The sequence below is a fragment of the Puma concolor genome, chromosome A1 (assembly GCF_028749965.1).
Source record: "Puma concolor isolate L17-30 chromosome A1, mPumCon1.1.hap2, whole genome shotgun sequence".
Taxonomy (NCBI): Eukaryota; Metazoa; Chordata; class Mammalia; order Carnivora; family Felidae; genus Puma; species Puma concolor.
Window position 1 is genome coordinate 133,856,329 of NC_141667.1, and position 19,080 is coordinate 133,875,408.

Below are 19,080 nucleotides of genomic sequence, written 5' to 3' on the forward strand. Positions count from 1 at the left end.
CTCACAAATAATCAACCCCAGGTCTGTTCATTTTAACCTCAAAACAATTTCCGAAAGCCAACCAATCCTCTCTATCTCTATTTATACTACTGTATGAACAGCTAGCATTAATTCGGTTACTATGTAACTGACACTATGCTAAGAACTTTCCACGAATTATTTCATTTGGATTCACTAACTTCACTGAACAGAAGATCCAGAATTCAAACCCAAGGCTGTCTAACTCCAGGCACTGAGCTATCTTACCTCTTATACTCCCCAATCCTTTCCCTTCCCTGGAAATTCTGTAATATTCTCTGAGTATCTTTCTATATCTATGACTTCAGTCATTTTTTATATTGTAGCCTTAAAAAATTTAAGTACTAGCCAAGTAGGTTTTCTTTTAGTTTCAGACAGAAAATATTAACCCATTCACAACACTAAAAGTAACATATGGATGTGGTGGAACGATAAGCACAGAAGGCCCTTTCCTCCAATGTAATTCAAATAAACTATTCTTTGTATGTCTATGCAGAAAAATTTTAACATGTACAAGAATAATATATGTAAACAACCTTAGTTCATACTATATAACTCTTTTGCATAATTACTCACTTAATAGTAGGTCTTAGAGAAATTTTCCCATCATTATGTATTTATCTATACGTATATTTTTAAAAACAATATCCCACTGTTGGAATGTGGGATTATGATTTATAGAACTGGTTACTGGATATATGGGTTGTTTCCAAATATTTGTTGTGCCAAAGAAGGCTGCAATGAGCATCTTTAGACATACGGTTAGCAAATTATGTGACAATGTCTGTAAGGAAAATTAAGAATGTGTATATTTCAAAATGAGGTATTACTTTTCACAGCTATCAAATTAGTTTAAAAAAGTGTGCTAACATCCAGTCTTGGTAGTATGGTGACACAGATATGTGAAAGCGCCTGGGCAGAAGTGAGTAGAATCCACTCCCTTTAGAGTTGGAGCTTTTTGGTTGCCCCATGGTATCCCTCAACACACTCCTCTCATTGCTTTTCTGTGCCCTAAAGTCATGTGTGTGTTTATATCTAAACATGTTTCCTAGTTTTATTTATTATACTATATGGACTTGTACATACTCTGTGTACAGTACAAAAAGCTACAGACATATTTTTCTAATCCAATGTATTTTTCTAATCCAATCTAATCCTAAAGTAGATCTTTCATTTCAAGTCACTCAAAATACTTTTCTTTGGATTATGTACCATTTGGACCACTGACGCTGGGTGATTACTTTTACTTGCACAGTTAGAGCACTACAAAATTCGGAAAGACATATAGTTGCTTTGGCACATTTTACAGATGTAGGAACGAGGCTAGGGGGAACTGATTTTCGCCAAACAAAATCAATGCTGGTTGTGCACACTGGCTCTCTGGATGTTCTACTCAACCTGAAGCAGAATTAGGGACCTGTTAAAAAAATTTTTTTTTGTACATTTTGCATCCCAAGACCCCATATGATGTCTTTCTTTCTTTTCTTTCTTCCTTCCTTTTTTCTTTCTTAAATGTTTATTTATTTATTTTGTGAGAGAGAGAGAGAGAGTGAGAGAGAGAGAGAGAGTATAAGCAGGGGAGGGACAGAGAGAGAGGGAGAGAATCCCAAGCAGGCTCTGGGCAGTCAGCACAGAGCCCAACACGGGGCTCGAACTCATGAACCATGAGATCATGACCTGAGCTGAAATCAACAGTTGGACACTCAACTGACTGCGCCACCCAGGCACCCTGCCATATGATGTCTTTCTAACTGGCTAATCATTTGCATATTTTTCTTGCATTTTAATGATATCATTCTCTGCTAGTCCTGGTGATATGGTTATATCTATCTCTGGATATCCTCTGGCATTTGGTAAACATATACTTCACTATATCTAATCAAAAAAACACTCAATGGCTAATACTACTGATTTTAATTTTATAATATTCTTGTCAAATTTCTTTATATTTTTTATGTGAAAAAATCTGCTTCCCTTCTCCCCTGCTGCCCACCAACACTCAATGTACCCAAAATGAACTTTGGCCTGTTCCATGCTCCATCCCCTATAAAGAACATCAAAAGTAATTTTTTACCTCAGTCATATTTATTTACTAAAATATTTTCAGGTATGATTTAGAAACTGAAATTATAGATATCCTGGTATGCAGCAAAAGAGAATTGGTAGCATAATTTTACAAGCCTGGTGATTTTTCAATGATCTATTAAGAAGACAGTATAGGGGTGCCTGGGTGCCTCAGTTGGTTAAGCATCTGACTCTTGATCTTGGCTCAGGTCATGATCTCACGGTCTTAAGATAGAGCCCCATGTCAGGCTCTGCACGGAAAGCCCAGAGCCTGCTTGGGATTCTTTTTCCTCCTCTCTCTGCCCATCCCCACATGTGTGCTCTCTCTCTCTGTCTCTCAAAATAAATGCATAAACACTAAAAATAAAAGGAGACAGTATAATTAAGCCCTATGGATTAAAAACAAGTTGTCTTGCATTTTCCAATACAAAGGATCTTAAACATGTCTCTATATCTGCATTTATAATTATACATGTATACACATATATAATACATACATTATATATACTTATACACGTATACATGGAGAGACACAGAGACACTACCCCAGTCTCTCTAAATTTTAAATTTTCTCTAGGTAGAATATATACACAGATAGTATATGTGCATCATTTCTTCAAAGCTAATATACATCTGCTATGTTCAATCATACCTGCCAAATGCTTTGACTGCTTTGAGTAATTCAAACACTTTGAAATTTGTTATTTGTTTTTTTTTTTTTTTTTAATACATCTGGGCAACAGATAAGATTGTCAGATGACCTGAAAACTAAAAATGATAGCAATGCAAAAAATGTCCATTCTCTTGCAGTATAAAGAGTCAGGGGCATGTTGGTGGCTCAGTCAGTTAAGTGTCCGACATCGGCTCAGGTTATGATCTCATGGTCTGTGGGTTCAAGCCCCATGATGGCCTGGTGCCTGCTTCAGATTTTGTGTCTACCTCTCTGCTCCTCCCCCACTCATGCTCTATCTCTGTTTCTCAAAAATAAATAAATGTTAATTTTTTAAAAAAAAATTTAAAAAAAGAATCAGAGGCTAAACAATTTGATAGGCAATAATTTGGGGATTTTGTGCATGGTTTAGAAGATAGCTATCTTCTCCAGAAAGAATGGTAAGTAGCAAATTTTGTAAATATTCAGTAGATGTATCTAAACAACATAACAGAAAGTATTCTATTTATCACTGAGTAATTTCTGTAGTATGAACAATTTACTCAGAGAAAGTGTATTTTCAAAGTAAATGTTCCTATAATGCAAAATATCTATTCTGTAGGACACCTTGTGATAGGTTTCTTTGATGTCCAAATGTTTAAAACCAAACCCACAATCTCTGATTTCTTTAATTCATTGACTGATCCAACAATGATAGATTTTGATGTATTAGATTCTTATTGGTTTATGGAGTAGCTGCTCGAATTTTCGTGTCTTTTTAGACTATAATTATAAAAAGATGATAGGCAATTATCTTTTCCAATGACTTGTAGACATTATTAGAAAATAATTCTATATATAAATGTTAATCCACCAAGAATAGTTTTTAGATACAGATAATTTCAGTTTGATTTCAATCTACAAATTTTCTCCAGTTCCAAAAAATATTTACAAAACTAATCTTTCAAATTTGAATAATCTAATGTAAGCCTTCCCATAGTATATTACACTAAATAGCAAACTAGCCATATGCTCTGCAAAAGTGAGCTTTGGTTAAAAATAAAGCGGGGCGCCTGGGTGGCGCAGTCGGTTGAGCGTCCGACTTCAGCCAGGTCACGATCTCGCGGTCCGGGAGTTCGAGCCCCGCGTCAGGCTCTGGGCTGATGGCTCAGAGCCTGGAGCCTGTTTCCGATTCTGTGTCTCCCTCTCTCTCTGCCCCTCCCCCGTTCATGCTCTGTCTCTCCCTGTCCCAAAAATAAATAAACGTTGAAAAAAAAAAATTTAAAAATAAAGAAAAGAGAAATACTAGTCCCTCTTTGAGATTTACCAAGTATAGGAAAATGTTAAAGGATCTTTAAGTCCTACAGCAATTTGCAGTATTTGCTTATCTTTGTTTAACTACATTATTTCTCAGACCTGGAGACTACATCCCAAGAAATGGGTTTGCCATAGAATATAATTTGGGAAATGCAAGCCTCAAGCATTCCTTAATTAATATGAATTTAGTCTTCTAAAAAGGATGACATTTGATCTTCAGTAAATACCAGTCTTACTAATGTATCTAACTTGACAAAGTATTTTCTCCATTATCGCAGTTGTCATTTCATTCATTTCTTTGATTCTCTGGTTTCAGCTGGTAGTTAACATTTTCTATTTTTACATTCTATTAGGGTTTTTAATTTGGCTATTTGCAACTATTTCTTTAAAGTTGAATGGGAAATCCTCTAACAAGTGCTTAAGCTTCCCTCTACTACCCTGTTAACAACCCACTTAGTTTAGTTGTATTAAAACCAACAAGACACACATTTGGATTCTGGGACCTCTTGCAAGGGGATTTTAATTGGGTGGGGTGTATGCCAGCACTAGATCAGTAGTATGTAGAAATCCACAGTCCTAAAGCCCCAGCCTGACTATGGGCCAAGAAGAAATCCTTCCCTTGGGAATTTTGAGTCTGGTTCTTTTTGTCTCCCTTGACTGAAAACAAAACTACTAGGCTACAGAGATGCATGATTAAAAACACGGTGTTATCTAGTCATTTAGTTTAGGATAGATATTCTTTTTTTTTTTTAATATATGAAATTTATTGTCAAATTGGTTTCCATACAACACCCAGTGCTCATCCCAAAAGGTGCCCTCCTCAATACCCATCACCCACCCTCTCCTCCCTCCCACCCCCCATCAACCCTCAGTTTGTTCTCAGTTTTTAACAGTCTCTTATGCTTTGGCTCTCTCCCACTCTAACCTCTTTTTTTTTTTTCCTTCCTCTCCCCCATGGGTTCCTGTTAAGTTTCTCAGGATCCACATAAGAGTGAAACCATATGGTATCTGTCTTTCTCTGTATGGCTTATTTCACTTAGCATCACACTCTCCAGTTCCAGCCACGTTGCTACAAAAGGCCATATTTCATTTTTTCTCATTGCCACGTAGTATTCCATTGTGTATATAAACCACAATTTCTTTATCCATTCATCAGTTGATGGACATTTAGGCTCTTTCCATAATTTGGCTATTGTTGAGAGTGCTGCTATCAACATTGGGGTACAAGTGCCCCTATGCATCAGTACTCCTGTATCCCTTGGATAAATTCCTAGCAGTGCTATTGCTGGGTCATAGGGTAGGTCTATTTTTAATTTTCTGAGGAACCTCCACACTGCTTTCCAGAGCGGCTGCACCAATTTGCATTCCCACCAACAGGGCAAGAGGGTTCCCGTTTCTCCACATCCTCTCCAGCATCTATAGTCTCCTGATTTGTTCATTTTGGCCACTCTGACTGGCGTGAGGTGATACCTGAGTGTGGTTTTGATTTGTATTTCCCTGATAAGGAGCGACGCTGAACATCTTTTCATGTGCCTGTTGGCCATAGGATAGATATTCTTGATTGCACTGATGAGGATTTCTTTACGTTTCCTTCAATGATTCACTGAGGTTTCCTCCAGTGGAAAGAAATGTCCTCTGTGATTATTCACACTTTCATAGTTTTAGATTCTTCTTCAATTGAATATACTGGATGTAACTGTGGTTTCCTTTTACAGGATAAGTTAAAAATGGCTCATTATACTGCAAGCTTTATATTTACCACTTCTAAACAAGGCCATACATACTATTTATATAATTAAATCATCCAAAATGATTTATTATGCTTCCAGCATTATTTTGAATTATATCATAATCACAAAAAGACTCATAATCTCTTGTCCAAAAATCTATTAATCATGTCAAGATTTGATATGTGGCCAAAACTATTCATTTCCCAGAATCTTGAAGTACTAAATTAAGCTCAAATTGTGGACTATGAATTGAATCTAAGAATAAACCAAGAATAATTATGTACAATTCCAAGGTGTTTTGTTTCTCATTAACACTCACTTGAATGAGTTCTCTTGCTAATGCTGCACAGAAACGTTAATGCTATAAAAGCTTCAGGAAGGAACCAAATTTTGTGTAACAGGTAGATAAAACAACGCTCTTCTATTTGCTTCTCTATAGGCTCCAATAATGAAAACAAGAAGCTGTAGACATTCAAATGGAGGCAGAAAGGTCAAATTCTGGCTGAAAATAAGGCATTTCATTAAACATAAGGGACTATGTTATTTTTTAAGTCAGTGTTCTAAGGTCAGCTTAAATGAGTGAATGCAGATTTTAACTGCTCAGAAACATATGGGTTGTGTTCTGTTATCCCAAGAAAGACCCAAAGGCCATATCTATATCAGAGATATAGTCAGAATGTGGCATATAATTGTGTCACTGGTTAATGCAAGCCAGAATAAAGGAACTACATTGTTTGTGCCCTATTTTTGCCAATTTTCTAGTTTCAAAGGAATAAATGCAAACATTGTTCAACAAAGGCTGTATTACATCTACTTAGGAATCAGAGGTAACATTTTTATGACAGATTTTTCTGTTTTGAATATTCCTGTATTTATATTTTTCTTTTTCAAGCTGAGAGCAGATTTTCCACTGTTTACACAAAATCACCAAAACATAAATGATAGACATCACACAGGCTGATACAAATGCAGTGAACAGTTTGGGGAATAAGCCATTTTCCTAGGAAGCCTCCATTCAACTGATATACCCTTAGTCCATTTGTGGCCACTGACTTTTAGATAGTGTGAGAAGCTGAGAACATATTATGCTTTTAACTTATTCTCTAGTGCTCCACCCATATTGTGGGAGGAACAGCGTTGCACAGCAAGATTTTATGGGTAGCTCATTGAATATCCTTGATTCAAGTCAACCCAAGGCCTAATCTTAAGTCCACTTAGGTTTATCAATAGTTTAAAAAATATTCGTAGAATTTAAGTGAAACTGACAGATTAATTGACCTCCAAGGAGCACAGAAATCACCTACAATTGCACACATCTTGCTGCTATTCCTGTTCCAGGGACACAGCTGATAAGAATAAGAAATCTATGGTTTCCTCCGTCCGTGAATACTTTACTCACTGAAACTTAATAATCTCAGAATTATTCCTTTTCTCTGTAACTATTTTGGGATGGTCTGTATTTTTGCATGAAAGTGATCTCTTAGGAGTGAAAAAGAAGGGGTGAAATCAATAAAGTTCACATGGCGCGACTGACTTTAATTTGTGCAGGCTGTTTAAATCTGTTAGGCTGAGATCTAAGTCATAAAAAAGAACAATGAAACTGGTTTAAGGTAAAGAGCAGACTATATTCATATAAAGAAAAAAAGTGCAACATACTGAATCTTCTAAACAAGGAAACAAGAACAAACAGACGCACAAAGGTAAAAAGTCACAGAATAAAGAAGAATAGTTATTAGAGTTATCACCTTCTTTCCTTACTCACAAAGGCAATGCTCTGGCTGCGTAGTAATGTAAGAACACAACAAAACCAACTTAAAGTAATTCAGTCTAAGTATACCTAAAAATTTACACACATGTAATTATAGTAAAATTGGAAAAAATATTTTTTCAGGCTTAGCACAAAAACCCAAAAGTCCTGTTTTTTATGATCTCCCCAGTTAACAAATTTTGATTTTGCTTAAGATTTAACCAGAGGCCACATGATAGGCACATTTATTAATCAACACCAATAGTATTTGTCATGAAAATAGGATTTGCTAGCCATATTTCCATACACAGCAATGTAGGAATTTACAGTTCTGTGTTGGAAGTCACAACAAAACCTGGATCTTCTGTTTGTTGTAATCACAATTTGTGTGTTGAACTGGAGATTAACATTTACCACTTAAAATATTCCTATTAATGAATAAAGCTGGAAAAATATAGCTCAGCTATTATTGTGGGTTTTAAAATTTTTCTTACAGAAGACTTCTTTCACTTAAGGAAAACACCTCAAATCTTATTAGCCAAAATAAACAAATGTGGAGTTCCCACAGAATTAAAAGGAAACAATAGGTGACCTTCCCCATATCCCTCCAACTAGGACTTCCATTTCCTCATCCTATTTTATATCATCAGTGCTGAAGAAAGAATTAATATACAAAAAGCTTGAAAGCAATGGTGTTGTCTGTCTTCCTTATTTCACTCATAGGAAAACAAAGACACCAAGATATTCAGTAGCTTGACCAATTAGTCCATCTACATAATGAAGGAGTTGAGACTACCCCCCTCATCTCTTGACTTCCAGGCCATGGTCTTTCCTATCTTCCTACTCTATTTCCTTCTCTTAGAATTAGGAAAACATAAACCCTGAAAATAAAATAAACTATCTGTGGTTAATTTGGAATTCTCTTTCCCCTAAAAGTTGTTTGCTCTAAAGTGTGAAGTTTCCTTACAGGGTTCACCAGTTCAAAGCTGCCTGGATTGGGCTGAATATTTCCTAATTCTGTAGTGAGGGATGAATTTAAATTGTTTACAAATGCATCCTTTAAAGAGTCCCAATGCAAACTTTAAATGTTGTAGGTCTTAGAAAGAAGAGTATAGTTCATGAGAACTCAGATGTGATGCTAATACGCAAACATTTTTAGAGAGGAAAGCCATTAGTAATCACAAGTAAATAGATTTTAAATGTCAGGAAATTTCTTTGGGGGCAACATTAGGCAAAACGGCTACCCCTAGTGCATTATACAATGAGAAGATTTCTTCCAGAATGTCCTTTAGGATCTTTATGAAAAGTACCACACTCCTTACCATGCCTCAGCAGCCACCATTTTTTTTTTTCACAAATAAAATAATGGGAAAGAAGAGAAGATTTATTATGTCTCCTTGAAGCCTTAGAATTTTATGATTTCATGATAATAGGTATATAATATCACAACTGGATGTGGAAAGGCACAGGGGATTATTTGATTAACACTTAAATTTCTGAAGACTAGTATTTGAGAGCCATTTTCCCCCTAAATATCATCAGAATCTTATCTTAAATACTTTTTTGGTGGGGGGAGCCTGGGTGTCTCAGTCAGTTAAGCATCTGACTCTTGGTTTCGGCTCAGATCATGACCTCATGGTTTGTGAGTTTGAGCCCTGCATCAGACTCTGTGCTGACAGTGCAAATCCTGCTTGAGACTCTTGCTCTCTTCTGCCCCTCCACTCCTCGTGATCTCTCTCTCAAAATATATATATTTAAAAACAAATACCTTTTCTTTTTTTGAGAGAGAGAGAGAGAGGAGGGAGGAGGTGGAGAGGGGGAGAGAGAGGGAATCTCAAGCAGGCTCGATGCCCAGGGCAGAGCCAAACACAGGGCTCAATCTCTCAACCATGAGATCATGATCTGAGCCAAAAACAAGAGTTGGGTGCTTAACTGAGGCACCCAGGCACCCCTCAGAATTTTATCTTAAAACATGGGATTGATTAATACTTTATGTAGACTGAATAGATAGACTGCTCACTTATATATGGGGCATCACTTTATTTGTAAATTTAAATAATACTATTACCACAACATTAAACTTTCTGTTCACCTGCCACATGAGTTGTGTCTACTTGATTCGACCAAAGGGCTTCAAGTATGCTGTTCCTTTCCTTGTCTTCTATACACATCCCCAAAAATTGATGGGAAAAAGAATGCCTTTATACATTAGGATGGGAATTGCCTCTGTTTGATTCTGTCACTACCTCACTTAGTTATATTTTCAAAATGGTCTTATCTGATAGTATTCTAATATTACATAACTTTCATGCAAAAATATTCTGACAAAGAACGATTATGAATAAAAACTCACAACAAAATAACAATAGCCGTTTTTGAAAGCTTCCTTTGTGTCAAAAAGTGAAAGATGGTCTTCAGCGTTTTTTTTACCTTTTATCTTATTTAATCTTTAAAACAGTTTTATAGAGATCATGATCACGAATTTGAACCTGGGAATATAACACTCCATCTCCCATGATCTATACCTCTGTCCTCTACTTGTCCTAAACTGCATGCTGTGTGGTCACAGCACCCAGGGCGATGCAGACATGATCGAAACCCAACAGACACGCCAAAAGACTCTTACCTTAGACCAATCACCCATTCGCCACACATAGCATTTTGAGTAATCCTCACAATCTTCAGCCTCCCTGGGTCTGGTGGAGAGGACACATTTCTTCCTAGGGTTCGTACACCTCACGGTCCGGTGACGTACGCCTTTGCCACACTTGACCGAACACTAGCAGAAAATATCAGAGAGTCTGGATGAAGTCCGTGATTAGGAGATACAGATGAACGGTTAAATTATGTTAAGTAATATTTCTTTCTCTTTAAAAATTTTTTTTTCAGTTTATTTATTTTGAGAGAGAGAGGGAGAGAGAGCACAAGCAGGGGAGGGGCAGAGAGAGAGGGAAGGAGAGAATCCCAAGCAGCTTCGAAGTATCAGTGCCCAGTGCGGAGCTCGAACTCATGGACCATGAGACCATGACCTGAGTCAAAATCAAGAGTTGGATGCTTAACAGACTGAGCCACCAAGGCGCACCTTTCTTCTCTTTTCTTTTCTTTTCTTTTCTTTTCTTTTCTTTTTTCTTTTCTTCCTTCCTTCCTTCCTTCCTTCCTTCCTTCCTTTCTTTCTTTTTTCTTTTTTTTAAAGTAGGCTTCACTCTCAGCGTGGAGCCTGATGTGGAGCTTAAACTCATGACTCTGAGATCAAGACCTGAGCTGAGATTAAGAGTCGGATGCTTAGCCAAGTGAACCATCCAGGTGCCCACTGTTAAATAATATTTCTAATCATCTGTCATAAGCCTATGACCACATATAGACCAGGTTAAAGAACAAAGAGAAGTTAAACACCTGGCTATACGCCAGTACCAGGAGCCAGATGAAGCTCAAGACAGAGTGCTGGAGGTAAATGAGTTTCAGGAACACAGGACCATTATTACAGAGATCAATATAACATAAGGATTGTTTATTAAAGACAAATAATATACAATGATCAAAATATAAAATACTGAACTTGATTGCCATAAAAATTTTTATGTATAATTATCTAAGAAAATTCCTTTTTTTTTTTTTTTTTTTTTTAATTTTTTTTTCAACGTTTATTTATTTTTTTTGGGAGAGAGAGAGACAGAGCATGAACGGGGGAGGGGCAGAGAGAGAGGGAGACACAGAATCGGAAACAGGCTCCAGGCCCCGAGCCATCAGCCCAGAGCCTGACGCGGGGCTCGAACTCACGGACCGCGAGATCGTGACCTGGCTGAAGTCGGACGCTCAACCGACTGCGCCACCCAGGCGCCCCTAAGAAAATTCATTTTATTTTTGCTAAGATTTAGTTTGTTTTAGCCCTAAGAAATGCTTGCAAAAGATAGAAAAATTTTTTAGAGGGTGTCATTTCTCACAAACTTTTCTTAAAGCTAAAACAGAGAAAAATCTTAGCAAAAATAAAATAAATATTTAATCGCATAATTATATACCCCTAGAAATTATCATTCTAAATGACTGCAAGCGTTGAAAATAAAATTCAGTTGAAAAACAGTTTGTTTATTTCATAAATAACTGATGCCTGATTTAAGATGGTGACATAACATACAAACATGTATGTATATTTGTATATTCCACCAAGTTTTTCTAGGTGCAACTTGGCATCTCATTTTCATTTATGTCTCTTATTATGGAATGTGTAAAGCTTCTCAGTTTTACAAAGATATACATCACTGACTATCTGGACACAGGGACCAAAATGGCATTGGGCAAGAGAAGGGAAAGGAAGGAGAGAAGGGAATGGATGAAAGATATGGCAAAACTTGAAAATTCAATGAATATTTGTGATTAAAAAATGTCCAAAACAAGAGTTGCAGGAATACATTTAACAATGACGTAGTATTAAGAATAACCACGTGGACTACAACAGGTGTGTTGTTGAAAACCTGAGCATGAAACTAATGATATTATAAATATCATATATTTTACACAAATGAGTAACTGTCTCATAATTTATGGCTTATGTTTGAATATGTTGAGCTTTAAAGTGGACTACACGTGTGACTTAGCATTTTAAAATTTATATTTTAATGTTTTGCAGTTGGAACTAACCCTCAACCATAAAATCGATGTTTAAATTAAATAAAAACAAGAGAAACATTTTTTTAAAATGGTAGACTGCATTGAGACATAATATTTCTCCCAGCTGGTGCCAAAAATCTGTACAGAATCTCTCTGACCTATTTCCTCCTAAAGAGTTTGCAAAAACATTATGGTTAGGCTGGAGGTGGGATATTTTCCTTTGCTCACGTGAATCTTCTCTCCAGATTGAACTGATTCATTTGGATGTAATATTAGATACTACATTCATCGGCAAAGCACACATCAAAAATGAAGGAGAATCTGTTAAGCAGCAAGGTGTAAGGTGTAGCTCAGAAAAGGGAGACACCGGCAAATCATGCTACTGGTCAATGTACTTTAGTAGGTGTGGGGTTGCGTTAATTGAAGAATATTCCCACACCTTTCTATCTAAGCTACTTTATCCTCATTTTCAAAGGATTAGCTGCTCATCATACCCTAGCATTTTGTTTGTCAGTTTTATATTCTATCTAATATTCTGAAAGTAAGCATCTGAATGATTTGGCTCTGGGTGTGCATGTGCGTGTGTGTGTGTGTGTGTGTGTGTGTGTGCTCATGTGTGTGGGTATGTAAGCGTGAGTGTGTTTGTGTGTGTGTGGCATATAGCCACATACTCACCTAAAATGCTTCAGAGCAGCTAGAGACTATAAGTAATGATTGCCATTTATTATTTTTATATACATTTTTTAATGTTTATTTTTGAAGAGGAGAGAGATAGAATGTGAGTGGGGGAGGGGCAGAGAGAGAGGGAGACAGAATCCAAAGCAGGCTCCAGGGTCTGAGCTGTCAGCCCAGAGCCCGCCACAGGGCTCGAACTCACAAACCATGAGCTCATGACCTGAGCCGAAGTTGGATGCTCAACCGACTGAGCCACTGAGGAGTCCCTATATAAATTTTTAAAATCTATTTATTTTTGAGAGAGTCAGAGTGATGGGGGAGGGGCAGAGACAGAGGGAGACACAGGATCTGAAGTAGGCTCCAGGCTCGGAGCTGTCAGCACAGAGCCTGACGCGGGGCTCAAACCCACAAACCGTGAGATCATGACTTGAGCTGAAATTGGACGCCCAGCCAACTGAGCCACCCAGGTGCCCAGACTGCTGTGTATTATTATGCAAACATATGTATCAGGATAAAAGAAAATAAACCATACAGCTTGGCGTGGACCACACCGGTGTGCTACAGACTGCGTGCCAATGGGTGTGTGGTACAGTGAGTCTGACTGCACTGGGTTCAAACCCCAGCCCTTCTACTTAGATAGGATTGGGTAAACTATTTAATGTCTCTGAGATCAATTATAAAATGGTGAAACTATTAACTTTCTTAGATTGATGATTAAATGTAAACCATATACCAAATATGAAATAAAAACAGAGTCTTTCTTTGCTTCTAGGAGATGATAAAAGATAACGCCCTTTCTTGTTCTTTCTCTTTTAAGTGCTCAGAGAGGGAAAGACAATGAGTCAAATGTGTATTAAAATTTCTTCAGTGCCTGGGTGGTTCAGTCGGTTGGGCATCTGACTTCGGCTTGGGTCATGATCTCACAGTTATGGGTTTGAGCCCTGCGTTGGGCTCTGTGCTGACAGCTTAGAGCTTGGAGCTTGCTTTGGATTCTGTGTCCCTCTCTCTCTACCCCTTCTGCCACTCGTGCTCTGTTTGTCCCTCTCTCAAAAATAAATAAACATTAAGAAATTAAAAAAAATCTGCCCACTGAAGAGTATACTCATGGTATATAAATAAAAAAAGCAGCAACCTAAAGTGTATATAGAATACATTTTTGATTATGTTACAATATTTATTGAATAGAGTAAATAACTTTGTCTTCTTCTGTTTGCAAAATTATATATAAGCAGCATATCCTCTTTCTTGTCAGAAAAGTTAATAGATGGTATTGAAACTGCTGTAAACAGAGATTCTGAACATGATAGCACATGATGTCAGACAAGGTGGGCATCAGAGGAGAGAAATGAAATGGGGAGGGCTGGGGGCGTGCACTGTACCTCAGACCACACTCCTGCCTCCCATACGGTCATGCAGTCCTGACCCTCACAGCGCTGGGTGGAGGCAGGCTTAGGCCCGGAGCAGTCCCTCTCCCGGGCTCTGATCAGAGTCCCATTGCTCAACTGTTGGGTACAGGCCACCTGTCTGCTCTGCATCCCTTTTCCACAAGTTCGTGAACAGGGGGTCCATTCCGTCATCATCCATCTAAAAGTAAAGCAAGAACCACTGAAACAAGTTAAAAGATATCAACCCATGGTGTAGTTTGACATGTCTGAAATTAGAATCGTGGCACAGTGACTTTTTTTTTCTTAATTAATATAGCATTGTCTAAAACACCTGTGCTTTCTATCATTTTGAATTCTCCTTATTTCCTATCTCAGGGCCTTGTTCTTGTTTGTTTGTTTGTTTGTTTGTTTAGAGAGCAGGCAAGGGGCAGAGAAGGAGGGAGAGAGAGAATCCCAAGTAGGCCCTGCACTGTCAGCACAGAGCCCAATGTGGGCTCAAACTCACCAACTGTGAAATGGTGACCTGAGCCGAAATCAAGTCAGATGCTTAACAGACCGAGCCACCCGAGCGCCCCCCTTAGGGCCTTGTGCGTCTTGGAATCTCAAAGAATGAGATTCTGTCCACACCATAGTACGTGCTTTACCTGTGGCTGCTTATCATATTGGCACACTGAGATACCTTCTAAGTGTACAATTGCTAAGATACATGGGTTATTCCTGTTCTTCATGTTTTGAATCTTCACAACAACTCCATGTGTTAAGTACGACAACTATCGTGGAGAGGGAAACCACGGCAAGGAGAGATTTAGCAACTTACCAAGGGTCACGAGGTTGTAAAGTAAGAAATTGGAAGTGAGGTTGTACAAGGACCTCACAAGGAGACACATGCAGGTATTAGCAAGGTAACAGAACCCTGTCACTGAGAATGCCCTCTTACCTGGGGGAAGCAATCATTAGTACATTATGCCTAGTACTGCAACAAGATTTCTGTGCCTGGGACATACCTTCCAGATAAAGCTATGTGTGCTTCCTCAGGCTAGCCTCTATGTACTTGCAATGTAATCACAGACACAGGAGTGACTGGCTCAGAGTGCTATGCGTCAAGTGACCTTATTGTGAAAGGTCCTCAAGAACTCCAACTGTTATTCTTGGATTTCACGGATTCAGTGATTCAGCCCACACACATGTAGTTTAATACCTAGATGGACATCCTTTACCCAACCACGAGGGCAGTGATACATATCTATGGCACTTCCTTTTCTAATGAATTCGGATCTAACCTAGGACCACTAATTTAAACACATCCCCAAATTTATTTCAGGAAGAAGCAAGGCCTATGCCTGAAAAGTGATTCATAAAATTTGTATGATTCTAGTCAATATATGATTCTCATCAATAAAACCCTCTCTGTATTTCCCATCATTAGGACAACCTCCCAGGGGGATCTAAATCCCCCCCCTAAACTATCTGCACGATCCTATTTCGTCGCAGTGAAGGGCAGTCAGAAGCCCTGAGCTTAATTCGGGGTTCGTACTAGCTGTGCACATTCTTGAAACAATACTTAACAGCTGTTAAGTTTCCATTCTGTCATTTTGTAAAAGGGTTTATTATTATACTGTCTGACATACAATAGGGACTCAGGATATAGTATATACTATATATATTACCATATATTTGTAAGTGATTTATACTTACTCATTTCTCTAGCTTCTTCTCTCATTTGTTTGGAAAATAAAGCATATGCTTAGTTTGCTCCCCAAACACTTTCTATTTTCTCCACATGGTACCTGTGTATGGAGCATCCACTGCCTGGATCCTTGACAGCCAGGTCCAAGTCCCTTCCTCCCAAAAGAGCTTCTCCACCCAACCCACAATGATTGTGCTCTCCTCTGCCCTCTGGCATTTGGCTTGTGGCACTCAGCACTTGTTAAATATTCCCTAGCAAGGTGGAGGGGCTCACAGCCCCCCTACAAAAGTTGACCTTTTCCTGATTAGGATATAAGCTCTTTAGGGCTGCCTGGGTGGCTCGGTCGGTTAAGCATCAGACTTAGGCTCAGGTCATGATCTTGAGGCTCATGAGTTTGAGTCCCACAGTGGGCTCTGTGCTGACAGCCTGCTTCAGATTCTGTCTCCCTCTTTCTCTACCTTGCCCCTGCTCGCACTGTCTCTCTTTCGCACTGTCAAAAATAAATAAACACTAAAAAATTTTTTTAAAAAAGTTTAAAGAATTAAAAAAAGGATATAACTCTTTAAAGGCAGAGATCAACATCTTATTCTCCTTTGTATCCATAACACTTTGCACACAACAGCCTGTCATTAAACATTTCTCGATTTGGAATTTGTGTCTGTGTTTTACAGAAATAGCATCAATTCTTCCTAATTTACTTAAGCCTAAATGCCCCTGGCAATGATTCAAAGTTTGGGAAGTCCCATCCTCATGTAATCTAGTTTTCTCATCTGTACAATGGATTTAGTTCTAAATGATTCTATGCTTCTATTTCTAAAAAAAAAAAAAAAAAAAAAAAAAAAAAATCACGATAACATTTACATTGCAATATTGCCTCTAACAATGTTCTTGTCTGCAAATCTATCAGATATGATGCAGATCTACCATTTTGCTTCGGAGTCCCCTAGTGGATTGTTCCTAATGTATTTATCTTCCAAATTTATTTAGTTTCCTGCTTCACCTTTTTACATGAGGATACCTGGGTTATAATTAAATTTAAACCCACGTATGCACCTTTCCCTTCAACTATGGGACCTAGAAGACACTACCGAAAAGAGAAGTATCTGCAATTTCATGGGAGATCATGTTCTTTTAATGTTTCTTTAAATTTACTTTTGAGAGAGTGTGAGCAAGGGAGGGGCAGAGAGAGGGGGACAGAGGATCCGAAGCAGATTCTGCGCTGAGAGCAGCAAGCCTGATGCAGGGCTTGAACTCACAAACCAAACCATGAGATCATGACCTGAGCTGAAGTCAGATGTTCAACTGACTGAGACACCTAGGCACCCCTGGAATCTCATGTTTTTTAAATAAAATACATTTGAGATATCCTTAGTATAATGGTAAAAGTTACTTTTTCCATTCCTTGTGAAAACTGCTCAAAAATAAGAATTAAAGTGTAAAACATATTCTAATAAGAGAAAAAATGCTTTATATTTTGGAATTGATTTGGAGTTATCCCATTTCCTTATCTTTAAGATTCCCTCTTGTATTTATTTACCCAAGGGATACAGGAGTACTGATGCATAGGGGCACTTGTACCCCAATGTTTATAGCAGCACTCTCAACAATAGCCAAATTATGGAAAGAGCCTAAATGTCCATCAACTGATGAATGGATAAAGAAATTGCGGTTTATATACACAATGGAGTACTACGTGGCAATGAGAAAGAATGAAATATGGCCCTTTGTAGCAACGTGGATGGAACTGGAGAGTGTGATGCTAAGTGAAATAAGCCATACAGAGAAAGACAGATACCATATGTTTTCACTCTTAGGTGGATCCTGAGAAACTTAACAGAAACCCATGGGGGAGAGGGAGGGAAAAAAAAAAAAAAGGAGGTTAGAGTGGGAGAGAGCCAAAGCATAAGAGACTGTTAAAAACTGAGAACAAACTGAGGGTTGATGGGGGGTGGGAGGGAGGGGAGGGTGGGTGATGGGTATTGAGGAGGGCACCTTTTGGGATGAGCACTGGGTACCAATTTGGTATGAAAACCAATTTGACAATAAATTTCATATATTGAAGAAAAAAAAAGATTCCCTCTTGCAAAGCTATTTACTAGTGCATTGATATATTTTATATTTGGCATATAGGGTTCTGTCAGACTATTTGATTCTATTCAATAAATGTAAATGGAAATTAGAAAGTTTCTTACTAGGGTGGGGAGAAAGAAGAGGCAGGAAAATTAAAACCAGTAAGTCACAGAAAGTTTTCCTATGATGAACCTTAACAATTGCTTGTGTCCATTTCTTACTATTCAATGTTTTGGCTAACCTCACTGACATTGCTTCTTGGTGATTTGTGATATATTGACTCCTTTTCCAAGGGAAGGAAGATAACAATCTCTAACAAAAAAGATATCCAGTCTCCATGTGCAAAAAACTCTCACTCAGAAATGTAGTGACCCTTTGAAACTATTCATTTTACCAAGTCATTAACAAGGCATTTTCCCTCAAGATAGCCGAGGTCAGCAAACGAACAATGAATGGTGTGTATATTGTACATTCTGATCCCTTGCAGACAAAGTCAGGAAGTGACAAACATGTTCTAGTCCTCATATTTAACTCGAAGATTGCTGATACACCAGGAAAAGCCAATGCTCTTCCCTCCAAATGGAAAAGTTATATGGTATATGAAACAAATGAAGTTTTGAAATATTTTAGCAATAATTTAACACAAGATAAGGTGGCATTTTAATATCTATTAAAAGAGATAGAGGGGTGCCTGGGTGGCTCAGTTGGTTGAGTGTCTGGCTTTGGCTCAGGTCACGATCTCACCATTGGTGAGTTCGAGCCCCACATCGGGCTCACTGCTTGTCAGCCCATCAGCAGAGCCCGCTTCGGATCCATCCTCCTCCTCTGCCCCTCAGCCACTTGTGCTCTCATAAAAATAAACAAATATTTTAAAAAATAAGATAAAAGAGACACAGAAAAAGATAAATCTTAGGAAAGGCAATAACAAAAATGGTCCAGATTCTTTTGGCAAAGGCCAAAAACTCTGCTGTTCCATTTGTCCCGCACTGAACAGAGGAGAGTCAAGGACTTGATTGCAGGTAACAGTAATTCCCTAGGTCACTTTTCCTGTTGATTACTCCATTGCCACGTAAAAAAATCTTAATTAGTTCATCTGCTCATGAAGTCATCCTGAAAAACATACAGTCAAGTAG

General features: G+C 38.1%; 1 protein-coding gene across 2 annotated transcripts in view; it reads right to left on the bottom strand.

Annotated features, from left to right (window-relative positions):
• Positions 1–19,080, bottom strand: part of ADAMTS19 (ADAM metallopeptidase with thrombospondin type 1 motif 19) — a 247,466-nt gene that overhangs the window by 15,458 nt on the left and 212,928 nt on the right. Inside the window, exons 20-21 of one of the 2 annotated variants that reach the window (XM_086704877.1) lie at positions 14,185–14,389; positions 10,152–10,304 (exon numbers count right to left, since the gene is read on the bottom strand). In XM_086704877.1, coding sequence (XP_086561003.1) covers positions 10,152–10,304; positions 14,185–14,389 — 358 coding nt within the window. The remainder of the gene's footprint in view (positions 1–10,151; positions 10,305–14,184; positions 14,390–19,080) is intronic. The other variant, XR_015250415.1, reaches the window with a different exon arrangement.